The sequence below is a fragment of the Passer montanus genome, unplaced genomic scaffold (genome assembly GCF_014805655.1).
Source record: "Passer montanus isolate IOZ18808 unplaced genomic scaffold, ASM1480565v1 scaffold3, whole genome shotgun sequence".
In the NCBI taxonomy this organism is placed as follows: domain Eukaryota; kingdom Metazoa; phylum Chordata; class Aves; order Passeriformes; family Passeridae; genus Passer; species Passer montanus.
In genome coordinates this window covers 737,957-751,918 of record NW_024367707.1, presented here as the reverse complement: position 1 = coordinate 751,918, position 13,962 = coordinate 737,957, and the positions used below count along the sequence as shown (strand labels likewise).

Genomic DNA, 13,962 nt, shown 5'->3' with positions numbered 1-13,962 from the left:
CAGACAGCAATCAGTAAGGTTTGAGGGAAAATTGTATGCTATTCAAATTATTTGGACCAGTTGATTTTGAACCACGTTGAGCAGCAGTACCAGTCTGGAGAGCACTGCCAGCAGCACAAGGGGAGTGACCCTGCCCCTCTGCTCAGTCCCCTCTCTGCAGTGCCATGTCCAGCTCTTGCCTTCTCAGAGCAAGAGAAACAGCAGAGGGTGACAAAGATGGGTAAGGGACTGAATGTGGATTTATTTTTTTCTGTAGGAAAACAACAGTTTTCATTGGTAAGAATATTAAAAATTAATCTTTGGAAAAAAATTAGAAGCTATTTGTGTCACTAGTCTTAATTCTTCTCATTTTCATAGTATCACCAGGCAAGTTGAGAGAAAAATGATTGATGTATCCTGCATGTACAACATCACCTTCATCTTAGAGAGCTGTGCTATATCTACAGCTCTCTAAGATGCTGTTTATATATATATCTACATATCTATGTTTTTGCCATACAACTGACTAGAATCTATGTTCAATATCAGTCTTCTGTAGCTAAATGCACAACGGCATGCAGTTCATTATTATACTAACTTCATTTATTTTCTAACACATATTGCTTGTTATGTCTGCAAAATCAGAGTGTGATCCAAAGAAAACTATCAGCTTTTTTTTGGTTCACCATTAATCAACCTTACAAGACAAAATTAACTTAAGCAGCGTCGGCTAGTGGAATGCAATGGAAAAGAATTCCAAGAAAATATATTGATGCAACATACTTCAAGAAGATTCACATAAAATTATGTTTAAATTGTTAGAAAATAAAAAAAATTTATTAGCAGAACTGCTAGACAGCCTCACTGAAAAGAAATACCCTATGAAATAAGGACACAAAGCTATGTTCCCATCATGAGATGCATTTCAGGCCATTACTCCTGCATTAAAAAGTGATTTTTAATTTAATCTTTTTTTATTTTAATGGAATATAGCATTTTTCAGATGCCCTGAAGACCAGCTATAATTTGAAATATATGTACATAAATTTATCTTACACTACAGTAACTTTAATAGTAAAAATTAATATACATGTATTTTAATCACATTTTCATAGGTTATTAAGTACAAAGCTGTGTACACCATATGCTGCCTACTTTATATGGCTTTTACATGGTTATAATAACTTGTATACCACTACAATTTCTTATGTATTTCAGCACTTATCTCAAAGCAGGTTTTCACAAGTTATATTGAATATATATTAAAGTAAATTTTAAGAGAAAAAGAAAGATACATTAAACCATTCAGTATTTACTAAGTTTAGTTGCAAGACTAAACTCTAAATTAAATTATTCAATACTATTTGGAGAATTAAAATATTTTTCTAAAGCAAAGTATTTGTAAAAACAAAATGACTAGCAGAAAGCACCACATGTAGATGATTTTTTTTCTTCTAAAATTATCATAATTATGTGGTTTTGATTTTTCATATTTTGAGTTCTCCTTCACAGCACTATTTAATGAATGGCCAGGAACATCTGAAGCAAGTAAAAATTTTTTTTTAAAATATGATATTTACTTTTTGAGAGAACAAAAAATAGTCAATTAAAAGAATGATTCCATCAAGAATAGAAGATTTATTTAATTGTTGAGCATTTATTTTGTCCTTGTCTAAGTTTAGTTTCTTGAAGTGTGTTTGAATTGTAACAGGATTATCTTCCATTTTTGTGCTACACATGAACCAAACAGGTGGTGATTTAGTAATTGCCTGAAGCCAAATAATTTTTTCATGTCTTGGATGTCAGAACTGCATATGAAAGAAACAAGTCTAAATGCTAAAAAATACACTATATAAAACCAAGTATTTCAACAGTTTGCTTCCCCTCTTCATCAACAAACTGATTTTTGGTTGCATTTTCCAATTTACTTTGTTCAACCTCAGAGTCCCTCTGAAAAGCACATAATTGAACAGTTCTTATCTGAATAGGTCAGAACAACACAGCACAGATAAGAGTAGTGTTTAAGCAATTAGGCATTATGGGACATTGCATAGAGGTTGTTCTATCTCACTATTTTAAATTGATCTGCAGGAGAGAGATGAAGTGTCATCTTCTCTGACATCAAAATGTGGGATTGGAGACAACAAACACATTAGAGGAATGATTAAAAGAAAAGTTAGTAAGGCTTGTAACAAGGAAAACCTTTTTTTCTTTATTTGTTACTGCTGCTCACAGGCAGAAAAATTAAATGAACATGATATAAAAGAATTTATAATGCTTGCCTGTGATGTCTATTATGATTCAATTTTTAAATGACCACTTTGACTTTTGTGTCTCTTCTGAAACATCCATAAGAATACACTATTTTTTCTCCTATTATCCCCATCTCTTCTTTTTTCAGTGGTTCCTATTTCTTTTCTATTTTTTTAATAAAGAGCAAAACTTGCCTTTATTTAATTTCTAGTACATCAGAATATAATGTACTGTGTGTAACCAAGCAATACTACTGTGCATAAATTATTGAGTCCTACAGGTTAGGGATTGTCATTTGCCATGACTGGAAATCTTTCAGTACATTTGCAAAACTTTTATTCATATATATATGAAAGCATATAACACACAGAGATGATGATGTTGCAGCACAAAGGACATATAGGTAAATGTTAACTCAAACTGTATGCTTTGTTATGGACACTAACTTTCAAGAAATATTAACTGGAAGTCCAAATGTGAAAAGAAAGGCAGAATAGGGTAGAACCATGGCTGACAAGGCAATACTGAGTAAGTTTGTCATGACAAATGCAGTTAAAACAGTGTTCAGATACTACGGAGATGTGTAGAGGGTGAAAACCTGCATAGTACAGAAATCTGCATAGATATTCAAACTTAATATATAACAAAATGTAAGCTTTTGAATAAAACTTATCAGCTCTTCCCTCTGACCACTGATCTACACATGGCTGAACAAAACAATCCTTACAATTTCCAGCCGAGGAAAGGAAAATGTAGATAACTTAAATGCTTTTCTAAGTAGACAACTGTGAGTTCTTTGTCCCAAAATATTAGTCTCAAGGCAATGAAGCAGGCCATCATCTTGTCAAGTAACATCTTGAACAGCTGAACCATTCTGCCATTGTATCATCACATTAACTTTGGTTTTGAACAAAGCACAAAGATATTATAAAAACAGTATATAGGCACCTTCGCTTAGAAAACAGCCAGGCATATAGTGCTTAACTCTACAGAACTGAAATTATCCAAGGATTTTATTGCAAAGGTATATTATTTTTGTACTTTTCACAAACACAGTATTAAAGTTATTCTCCACATCACACCTTATATAGTTTGACTGGGGAGAACAACAGACAAAGTGATTTTTCATATGCAGGTGAGAAATTAAATAAGTCGATTTTCTTTCCCATAATGTAAAATATTCATGTAGTCACTCAGACTAAGCAGAAATACAAAGTAGAAATTCTCTCTTCAATCAAAATTTATTGAATAAGAAAGCTACAAATAATTATTTGAAAAATATCCTGTCATACAAATGTAATATTTTCGGTACAGATTTATTTTTCTCTGGTCAGTTAAAGAATACTTTAATAAAAGCCAACAACTGCAAATTCTTGTGATGATGACTTCATTCTCTGTAATTTTGGTAAGTTAAGAAATACGAAAAATTATTCCACTGGGATCATGAGATCAAGCACACAAATACTCTTTCCTTTTGGAATATTGCTCTAGAATTTACCTCACTCAAGGTTTTGTCATAACAGGGCCTTGAGAAATCTATCTGTGATTATCTGTAATTTATCTGTGTGGCTACTGTTAGGTTTTTTTGTCTGAAAACATAATCTTTAGTTGTACTTCAAATAATTTGGGTTACATTGGCTTTCTAGCATTAAAGTCCCAGCGCCACATGGTGGAGTAAGAAGCACACAGAATTTAGATTCAAAAAGTGATCCTAGGAACAGCACATATTGGACTCTCTATCAAGTTTCTGAATAAAGTAAACTGATAATTTTGCTTAAAAAAAGAGGAGCTAAATATATTTTTTTCCTCAAATTAATTTCTGATCAGCTGCAACAAAGATTATTCCTCCTATGAATACTTTAAATAGATTTGAAATTTCTGAGGCAAACATATAGAGCTCCCAAGCCCAGCCACTTTCTGATTATAAATTCCCCCACGTTTCCTTTTAGAAATGCAACACACATTGCTGAATGGATTGCTAAATCCCTCAGCATGGATAAACTGATCCCTGCCCAGAAAGCAACATCACTGACTGGAAGATTCCCATTGCAGCTGTGCAGACACTGTTGTAGGTACCTCACATGAATGAACTATTTTCAGCTCTACAAAAGAATGGCACCGGCAGAGCTCCACAGGAGACCTGGCCATTCAGGATGTGCCTGTTCTGCCACTGGCTGGGGTGGCTCTTTGCTGGAGGAATGGCTCAGTCTATCTACACACAAAAAAATGATTGTTTATTCCCTTTCCCTCTAAGGATTTTAGAGAGATTCACAACTGAACTTCAGAGAACTTAAATATTTGCTTTAGACCTGTTCAGTTGTTAATGAAGTTTTTTTCATCAGGTCTCACTGGCACCATAAAATGAAAACATGAAAGGGAAAACTCAGCAGCCTCTATGCTGGTTTTCCCACAGTGGATATAATACAATCAGGTGAACCTGACATTAGACAATAAAATCTCCAATAAAAAACAAGTTCTACAAAGGCACTGAGCTGAAATCTTCTTATGAAAGTGTGCTAATGAAGGTTGATTGGGTTTTGTGCTGTTTCAGTTTTTGAAGTTCTGAATTACTTTCTTTTACCCAGTCTGTAGAAATTCCCAATATGATACCTGACAATGCACATAAATCAGATGGATCCCTGGGACATGTGAAACATGTAAGGGTCTAAATATATGAGAAAAAAAAAGTACATTTTCATATAATGTTTTTTCTTGTGTATTCACTTCATATAACTACAAGATGAGAAATTAAAGTGATACATCCTTAAAAAATGCTAATTTTTATCTCAATAAAAGAATTGTTTAAATCATTCATATTTCTAGGAAGAAGAAAAGTAATTCGAGAGTCAACAGATAGCTAATATTATTTAAGATTCAAACTGAAGCAAGTTTTTTCTAAATCTAATATTATACTGATATAAATTAGAAGAAAATAAAGTATGATAAAAATTATTTTCAAAATAAGACTGAATCCAGATGTGATCCTATTTTCCAAATATAGCATTTATAGACCAAACATACCCATAAAAATATCTGCACGTACCTCCAAGCACACAAACACACAAAGTAACTGAAAGGTACACCTATCTACATGTTAATTCAAAAGACATAGTAACATTAAAAAAGTCTTTTCAGGGGTGCATATATTCAGCTCTGAATATATTTAAGATCATCTAAGGTACTCTATACACTATTATTATTTTTTAGAATTATTTAGAATAATTTTACATGCCAAGAATTATTTTAAGTATTTTCAGGGCTGCATATATTCAGCTCAGAATATATTTAAGATCATCTAAGGTACTCTATACAGTATTATTATTTTTTAGAATTATTTAGAACTCTACAGGCATGCCAAGAAACTCATTATTGAATATCTCTTCTAATATCATTATAGAAGCACTCTTTTTCAACTTCACTGTAGCTTTTTTCCCTGTTTGACTTTCATAATCTGACTGCCTAAATTTAGATGGAATTAACAGAGATATTGAGGTATGTAATATTGTAGAGTGTTGATAGTTTTATTGCAGAGATGTTTGGTTTTATTTCATTCATATTCTTATCCTCTTAATGCTGCAGTAAAGCAGAACTTACAGAAGAAAGAAAGCAAAAATGATAATTAGATGTACATTTTTATGTCAAAGGCCAAATAAACCATGTGTAAAGATTGGGAAAAGCTTTTTCTACTGAACTTACGTGAGCCGTAAAAATGTATGTACATTGATGTGCACATTATAAAAAAAATGAAATAATTAACAATGTTGTCTATGTTCCAATAATTTAATAATAAACTTTAATAATCAACTTTGCAAAAGAGTCATCTAAGAGTAATGAGGATGATGAGTTTCCTTTCTCTAGAATAGGAGCTGGATTTTAAAGAACCACGTTGTTTATCCTTGCCTTCTTTCATAATCTGACTGCCTAAATTTAGATGGAATTAACAGAGATATTGAGGTATGTAATATTGTAGAGTGTTGATAGTTTTATTGCAGAGATGTTTGGTTTTATTTCATTCATATTCTTATCCTCTTAATGCTGCAGTAAAGCAGAACTTACAGAAGAAAGAAAGCAAAAATGATAATTAGATGTACATTTTTATGTCAAAGGCCAAATAAACCATGTGTAAAGATTGGGAAAAGCTTTTTCTACTGAACTTACGTGAGCTGTAAAAATTTATGTACATTGATGTGCACATTATAAAAATATGAAATAATTAACAATGCTGTTTATGTTCCAATAATTTAATAATAAACTTTAATAATCAACTTTGCAAAAGAGTCATCTAAGAGTAATGAGGATGATGAGTTTCCTTTCTCTAGAATAGGAGTTGGATTTTAAAGAACCACGTTGTTTATCCTTGCCTTTTTAAAATTACTGCATAGTCTTCCATGACATTTACGGTCCTTTACATCTTCTGGACTGGTATATAATATAAATCAGAAGGAAAATATGACTTTTCTATGAGTAGCTTAAACTTCTTAAAGTAATCCTACACAAAATTTGCTTGCACTTTCACGCTGATCATGTTGCAAATCCTCCTTAACAAGAGGCTGAGGGACAACCAACACTCTTTGGTTAATTAAGAAAACTAGTAAACACGTAAGCTCAACCTGTGTGTAACTTACCTGTGCTTCCTGAGGGACCTGAGCTGCATCCACTCTGTCTGCAGTGTAGGCTGTTAACTGTTTGTCAATAACAGCCAGAGACTCCTGGATCAAGCGCAGGGTTTTGTCAGTCTCCTGTGCAGATTGAATACTCTGCTCAAGACTTTTCTGTCTTCTCACGGCCTAGAAACAATGACAATATTATCAGCATTCAAAGTAATAATGCATATAACACATTTTTTCCACACTTTTTTTTTTTTTTCCAAAAAAGTTCAGGCAAAGAATCAGACACAGGATTCCTGACTTGTGCCCATCCACCTTTTTGTAGGATAAATTGCGCATCTTTTTGCCACTCATTCAGTTTTCTCCTTAAGAAACAAACAACACTCAGACTGCACAGAAAGTTCTGAAAAGCACAAGATCCCCCAAAAAACCCAAAGTGTAAACTGAGGATTTCTATTCAGAGTGCAAGATGGCAAAGCTGCACAAGCAAACCATCCTGACAGTGCTGCCTTTCTTTCTGAGGAAGAGAGGTCCTCCTGATCTTGTTATATAATTCAAGAGACTTTGTTTACTGAGAATAGGGTTACTGTCATCACAATCCTATCCAAAGCAATCCACCTCAGTAAGTGAGAGGGATAAAGACTCGGTTGAGCTGGATTTCTCTTATATGAAGCATAAATAGCTGTTTGGAGGAGGCAATGCCTACTTTCTTCCTCCTGTGGAAAAAAAAATTGAGAAGGTGAATCTTGCTTTTACTCCACCAGCAGTGCCACCATGGTTTTTTACACAATCCGTTTTTTGGAGAAGGATGTTGTCCTTTCAAAGGAGCTCAGTTTATGGTTTAACAAATCAGGACAATAAATTCTCCATCCAAGTTGTCCTTAGAACACACATATATTAAACACTTCACATAAACGAGTCAGATTTAAATAGCATTTGCAACACTTTAATAAGGTATTTATTGGGTAACAAATGACCTGGTGCATTCTTCCATCTGTCACTGTGTCTACCCACAGGCTCATATTTTATTTGGACCTCAGCTACTGCCTATCAGAGTTTCTGCTTTATACAAAGCACACAATAATTACCAACAACCTCAAATACAGCATAGTTTTTCTGTGTACAAGTACAGCCATATTGCTGCCCACAGAATAAGGTGACTAACTTAATTTGACAGGAATCAAAGGTGAAAGCAAGCACATTTTAAATAACATTTCTAGGTATCCTGCCATTTTTCAAGTCAAATCACACTTTTTCTCTCTGGTAAGCCAGCTATATTTTAATTTGATTTCATACCCATTACAAGAGTCTTGCCTTGAACAAAAACATCTCTCAGTAATTCAGTGAGAATATTTGATATATCTGCACCTTCTTCACAGAGCTCAGATTCTTACAGAGCTCCACCTATAACAAAGGAAAAAGATGATTTCTTTTGAGCATTCTTGCTAGCTGTTTGACTTAGTTAAAGTATAGGAACCCAACCAGTATTTTCTATATTTGCTTTTGTAAGCTGCTTTGTGCTATTTCAAAACAACTGATCAGATAATCTTGTATCACTGCAAGTTCCAGGAACCTTCTCTGAAACTGAGCAGCTTTGCATATCAGCCTCATGCTGTCAGTGTTAATGGAAGCACCCAAACCACCAAGGTATCATTACCCTACTGCAGTATTAAGGCTTGCTACTGAAATGACTTTTATTTTCATCTGATTTGAGATTTTAACATAAAAACCTTCTCAACCTGTTCAAAGCAGTGAGTTTAAAAACCAGCACTTCCATTTACCTTGGCACTCCTTGCTGCTGATTTGTAAGCCTGGCCAGGACACAGACTCACTATCAATCCATCTGCGTCACTAAGGGGTGCACTGACACATTAGGTCAGAAACAGGATAAGTGGCTTTCTGCACTAATGGGTAAGGTAATCCTCCTGGAAGCATGGAAGAAGCAAAGAACAACTTCCCTGCTTTTACTGATCTCTGTGGTTCACTGTTAGGACTAACACACTGCAGAATCCATTCCTCCTGAGGGCTGCAGTGCCCCTATGTGCAGAGAAGCTCACCACTTAAAATAACTCTCTGACAAAGTTCCATTCTTAGTCATTCAAAAAAAATGTCTGCACTTTCTGGAGAATTCAAAATACTGGACACAAATTTGGTGTTATATCTATCTGATGAACTAGTTCTGTAGCAACACCTGAAGCTTTGAACCTCTGTTAAATGCTGTCCCATGCTAACTACTATTTGGAATTAGGGATTTTTTAAAGTACAGATGCATTTGCTGCCAGCCTGAGAAACAGAGTGCATTCAGGCAACGAAGTAGCAGAATGCATGCAAATTCCCAAAGACTTAAAATCCTATAAAGAGCAAGTGGTGATTGAAAAATGGTCATCTTTGTGCTGATATCATCAGAAAATATGTATATCAAAATCTTATTTTAGAATACAACTGGAAAAAATAAATTATTCCTAAACTCATTGACAAAATATAATCAAATATGATCAAATATTATTAAATAGCAGATAAACTTAAGAAAAAATTAAAACCAATCCTTGCCTCAGCCTAACTGAATTTTTACAGTCATATTTCAAGCAATATAGTCAGATAAATATATATTAATGCTTGTGATGTGTTTATGTGCACAATACACACACAAAGACAAAAATTTCCCCTTTCATTGTCCTCAGAGGGAATTTGATTACAGCCTGAGAACCTGTGTGACATTTTGCCTCTTCCAAATGAGCATAAAGTACATCTTTTCCCAAAGCTGTGAACAGTTTAAGTGAATGAATGGATGATGTTAGACCAAGACATGAATACAGCAGCAGAAGAGAGGAATTATTTTGGCAATGGGAGAAGAGACACACAGCTGAATTTTGGGAAATAGTACCTTGAGAATTGTGGTGATTTTCTCAGATATAAGTGGGTGTTACTATAATTTTTTGTCTATATTGCTTACTGGAAACTGACCCTGCCTTACATATTCATCTAAAGTCAAGCTCATACCTGACCTCATTGATTCCCACAACAAATGGATTGAAAATCTGTACAGTAATCTTATGAAAGGTATGATACACCTGTAAAGTATCATATTTCTCCAGTACACAACAGCTGATCCAAAGATCTAATCTTTTTCACTAAGTAGGTCCCTGGTACTGCCACTGGCATTGCAGAATATTGAATAAATTCAATCAAGGGGAATACCACAATATTGACAAGACACCTTCTTCTCTTTCAGTAGAAAAGAGTTGTTGGTGGGCACAAGCATTAGAATGATTTACAAAAAGGAGTAGTCCTTCTACACACTTATATCTGTGTAGCTGAGTTTCAAATTTGTCCTTCAAACTTACATCTATCTGTGTGAAAAGCTACATAGGTCTATTTTTTTTAAGACATGTGAGAGTTCAGAGCTGAAATTTTAAATATTTATTATATAAAAATATTTTAATTTATGATGTTCTGGGTGGTTCACCTGTTTGTTTCTGGAAGTATTATGGGTTTTCTATTCCATTGTGGGAAAAAAATAAATAGCTTAACATTGTAGTGTGTAAATGGCTCTCAGAACATAATAAGAAGCTCCAGCTTTGCTATCAGATCATGGTCAATGAAACTGAAGGCTTTGGGCTCTAAAGAGAAATGCCTGACAGTTATCTGCTAAATAGAAAATCTCAGGAAAATAAACAACAGTTTAATTATTTCTGAGCTAGCAAAATGTTGACAGCTGTCAAGGAAAATTAATTCAAAGAAAAAAAAATCTGCTGTTAGGCACAATCAGAATGAAAGAGAAATGAAAAAAATTATGGAATAATTTTTTTATTTAAGTCTCTAGAGGGTTTTTATAGATTTTGATGATAAACATAACACTTTTTATGATATTATATCCTGCATAAACCTGTTTACAATATACCAAAGGTCAATGGTAAATGCAGGAAATGGCAACATTGCATATTATCCACATAAAATGCAGTACTAAGGGAAAGGACCATAGTTAATTCCTTGGTGTTGAATTTTATAATGTTATATTTATAGATATTACCACTTTTTGCTTAAATAATACATTTCATCTATTAAATACCATCAGTCACACATGCTGTTACTAAGATATTGGTTAGAGTTTTAAGGTTAAAACCAAATAATGTTGAGGCAGTACTCAATAGTTGGGCTCAGTAGTTGAAAACTAACAGAACAAAATATTTTGAAAATTATAGCACATTTACTACAAGGTACATTTACTTAAAATGCAGAAATAAATTCATTAATTATCTTATAAGTTACAGCTCATGGAAAAGGGTCTGTTAAGAAAGGCAGAAATCTTAGCATGTTGGGGTTTTTTTGATGTCTTAGTTATACTCTTGTGTTATTGAGAAATGTTGCCATAGGAAAAGTTTAAAAGTTAGGAAAATTTAAAATTCCTTCTGAACTTGTTTAAATTAGTTTAAAATTTAGCCTGACTCTTGGTCATATAATGATTGTGACTGAGACATATCACAACTTCTCTGTACCTCTCACATCAAACTCCAAACACGTTAATCTCCACTTAATCTCAGAGTGGATTACTGTTTGTGCTTAGACTTTAAGTAGAAGCACATTTTTAAAAAAAAAAAAATCCAAAACATTTTTGGACCCATGAATTTTTAATACTCTCCAACCTAGAACTAAATTTTCTGCAAATTCTAGGAGTATTATCCAGTGTGCTTATTGAGTAAATGGGTACAAATATTTGAGCTCCCAGCCATTAAGTGATATTCAACTTTGATCAACTGAATTCCAAAACAGCAAACTATACCAATGAAGACTTTTCTATCTCTTTAGGTTATCACTGCCAGCAGATAATGCCTCAGAACTTGTAAAAGCAGCCCTCTTAGCAGCCTTCTAAGCTGGACAGGGGGTATGAAATATACTTTCTTCTCTGGAGAGGAGAACAAAACAGAAAAATTATGTCAAATGATGAATGTGTGCTCTTTGAAAGAAACCAAAGGTAATCTTCATGGGAGTCCTAAAACGAATTAAGAGACAGGAGCCAATAATAATAATTGAGTCTAGTGTAAAGCCCATGTGAACAATAATGTTTTGTACAGTTTTTTGCAAGAGCAGTCTGAAGAACATCTGACTGACATTTCTGAAGCTTGCTGGACAAGCTTCAGAAATCATCACTTTACAAGTGATGTAAATCACTTTAAGCATTGATATCACTTTAATTGAAGCTTTAAGATTGCAATATTAGCTTCAAATTCTTCAGTGTTTCTTAAATCCCATACATAGAGCTGTAAATGAATCAGTCCTTGAAATGTAAGGACAGGATATACCTTGCTATCAGTCAGCCCCAAATGTTCAAAAGCAAACTAAACACACTCACTCTCTCTGTTAACTAAAGAAGATAAGGCACACAAACATGGAGCCATTATCTGACTTTAAAAATGAATTTCCATCTCCATAGCAAAGCTGCATTGTCTTGCAGCATTATTTATATAGAAGTGGGTTGGTTTGGTTGCTCTATTAGTAGTGAATAAATATTTCACATATCAGTTTCTGCCCACATGAACTTATTGTCTTGGTAATTACTAGCAAAATTATTCAAATAAAAACAAGTGACTTCACTACTTTAGGACTGCCAATTAGCCTGTCTGAAGAAGTGACCTTGAGCATGAGCTGATTTCTGTTATGAGCTGCAATATATTTTTATGCAAGGTGAATGCTGCTTGAATTTCAAGAGACTACACAAACAGCACAGAAAATTCAGTATCAGGAATCTGGGAAAAAAAGCATGTTTTTCTACTTCATATTAAGATATCACCATTAGTATTTAACTACTTAATATCTGATCAAGCTTTCAAAGAAGCCTTTGAAGAAGACCTTCACCCCAATTTTTTTTCTATCTTTGAAAGAAATTGGAGAGCAGTGAATACATTTCTAATATATTTTGCCTATATAGTAATCCAAATTATTTCCAGAATTTCACACAACCTCTTCATTATGGCTTTTGACACTAAATCTCTGCAGCTTGTATAAATTTTGATTTAATATCTGTGAGGGATGACTGAATAGTATTCAACTGTCATTCAAAAAGACTGTTTAAAAGTGTCTCACACCTTGGAAGCCTACTGTATATCCCTAGTCCTCTAGTCACTAACAAAATGACAAATACCAAGAAGCAGAATTCCAGAGACTGTATCTGCTTTCAAACAGAAGTGAGATGATAAAACAAAAATAAGGGCTACAAAAAGAGAAGGTATACAGAAATTTATATTTACTTTTCAAGCACTGTCCAGCTACACAGAATTATGTGAAAGCCTGCACTGCACCAGAAGTACCACCATGCTCTTTCCTTCCCCATTCTTCAAGTTTATTCTCAGAACAGCCAAGGACTCTCACAATTTTTATTGCGATGTTTTTACTTCCACTGAATTCAAAAACAAGTATATTTGTAGCACCACAAAAGAAGCAAATTTTTTTTTCATTTTCATGGTAGATTGCCATCCTTCTAATACAGCTGCTTTCAAAAATTTTGCACTTGTGTATCATTTATATCATTGTAACCGAGTCACTTTTGACAGTGTTTGTAGCTTATCTTCATGCATGTTCTGGTTACTGTCATAAAGGGGCTGTCTACATCCTTTGCTAGGTCTTTCTCTAATAATTCTTTCTGATCTTCACCAAAGTACTGAGCTGATATTTGCCTCATATTAAGAGCATATTACTAGATTTGGCTCTCCTTGTCTTACACATTTTATATTGAAGTGTCTTTTTAACACTATAATTTATAAAAATACACTTATTTATTGCTTAATAAAAATGTATCTGTAACAGATATTACTCATCATTAATTTTGAAAATAATTTCCATCTCGCTAAGATTTTTGTCAGAGAAAACATCTTAAATACACAATTAAAGATTAAATCCAATAAAAAGTCACTCCAATTTTGAAATTTTGGGGTTACCCATTTTACTGGTTTTGGCTGGGACTGAATTAATTTTCTTCACAGCAGCCTATATGGTTCAGTGGTTTGTATTGGTGGCCAAAATGGCACTGATAGTGCAGAAATGTTTCAGCCTTGCTGAGCAGGGCTTCACAGTATCCAGGCCTTTTCCTTCTCACTCTGCGCCTTCCACAGAGCAGGCTGGGATTTTA

At 33.8% G+C, this 13,962-nt stretch overlaps 1 protein-coding gene across 4 annotated transcripts in view; it reads right to left on the bottom strand.

The window, feature by feature from the left end:
• The window catches only part of DMD (dystrophin), a 1,159,435-nt gene that overhangs the window by 621,212 nt on the left and 524,261 nt on the right, over positions 1–13,962 (bottom strand). For all 4 annotated transcript variants that reach the window (XM_039714180.1, XM_039714179.1, XM_039714182.1 and 1 more), the window contains one exon: positions 6,858–7,019. In XM_039714180.1, coding sequence (XP_039570114.1) covers positions 6,858–7,019 — 162 coding nt within the window. The remainder of the gene's footprint in view (positions 1–6,857; positions 7,020–13,962) is intronic.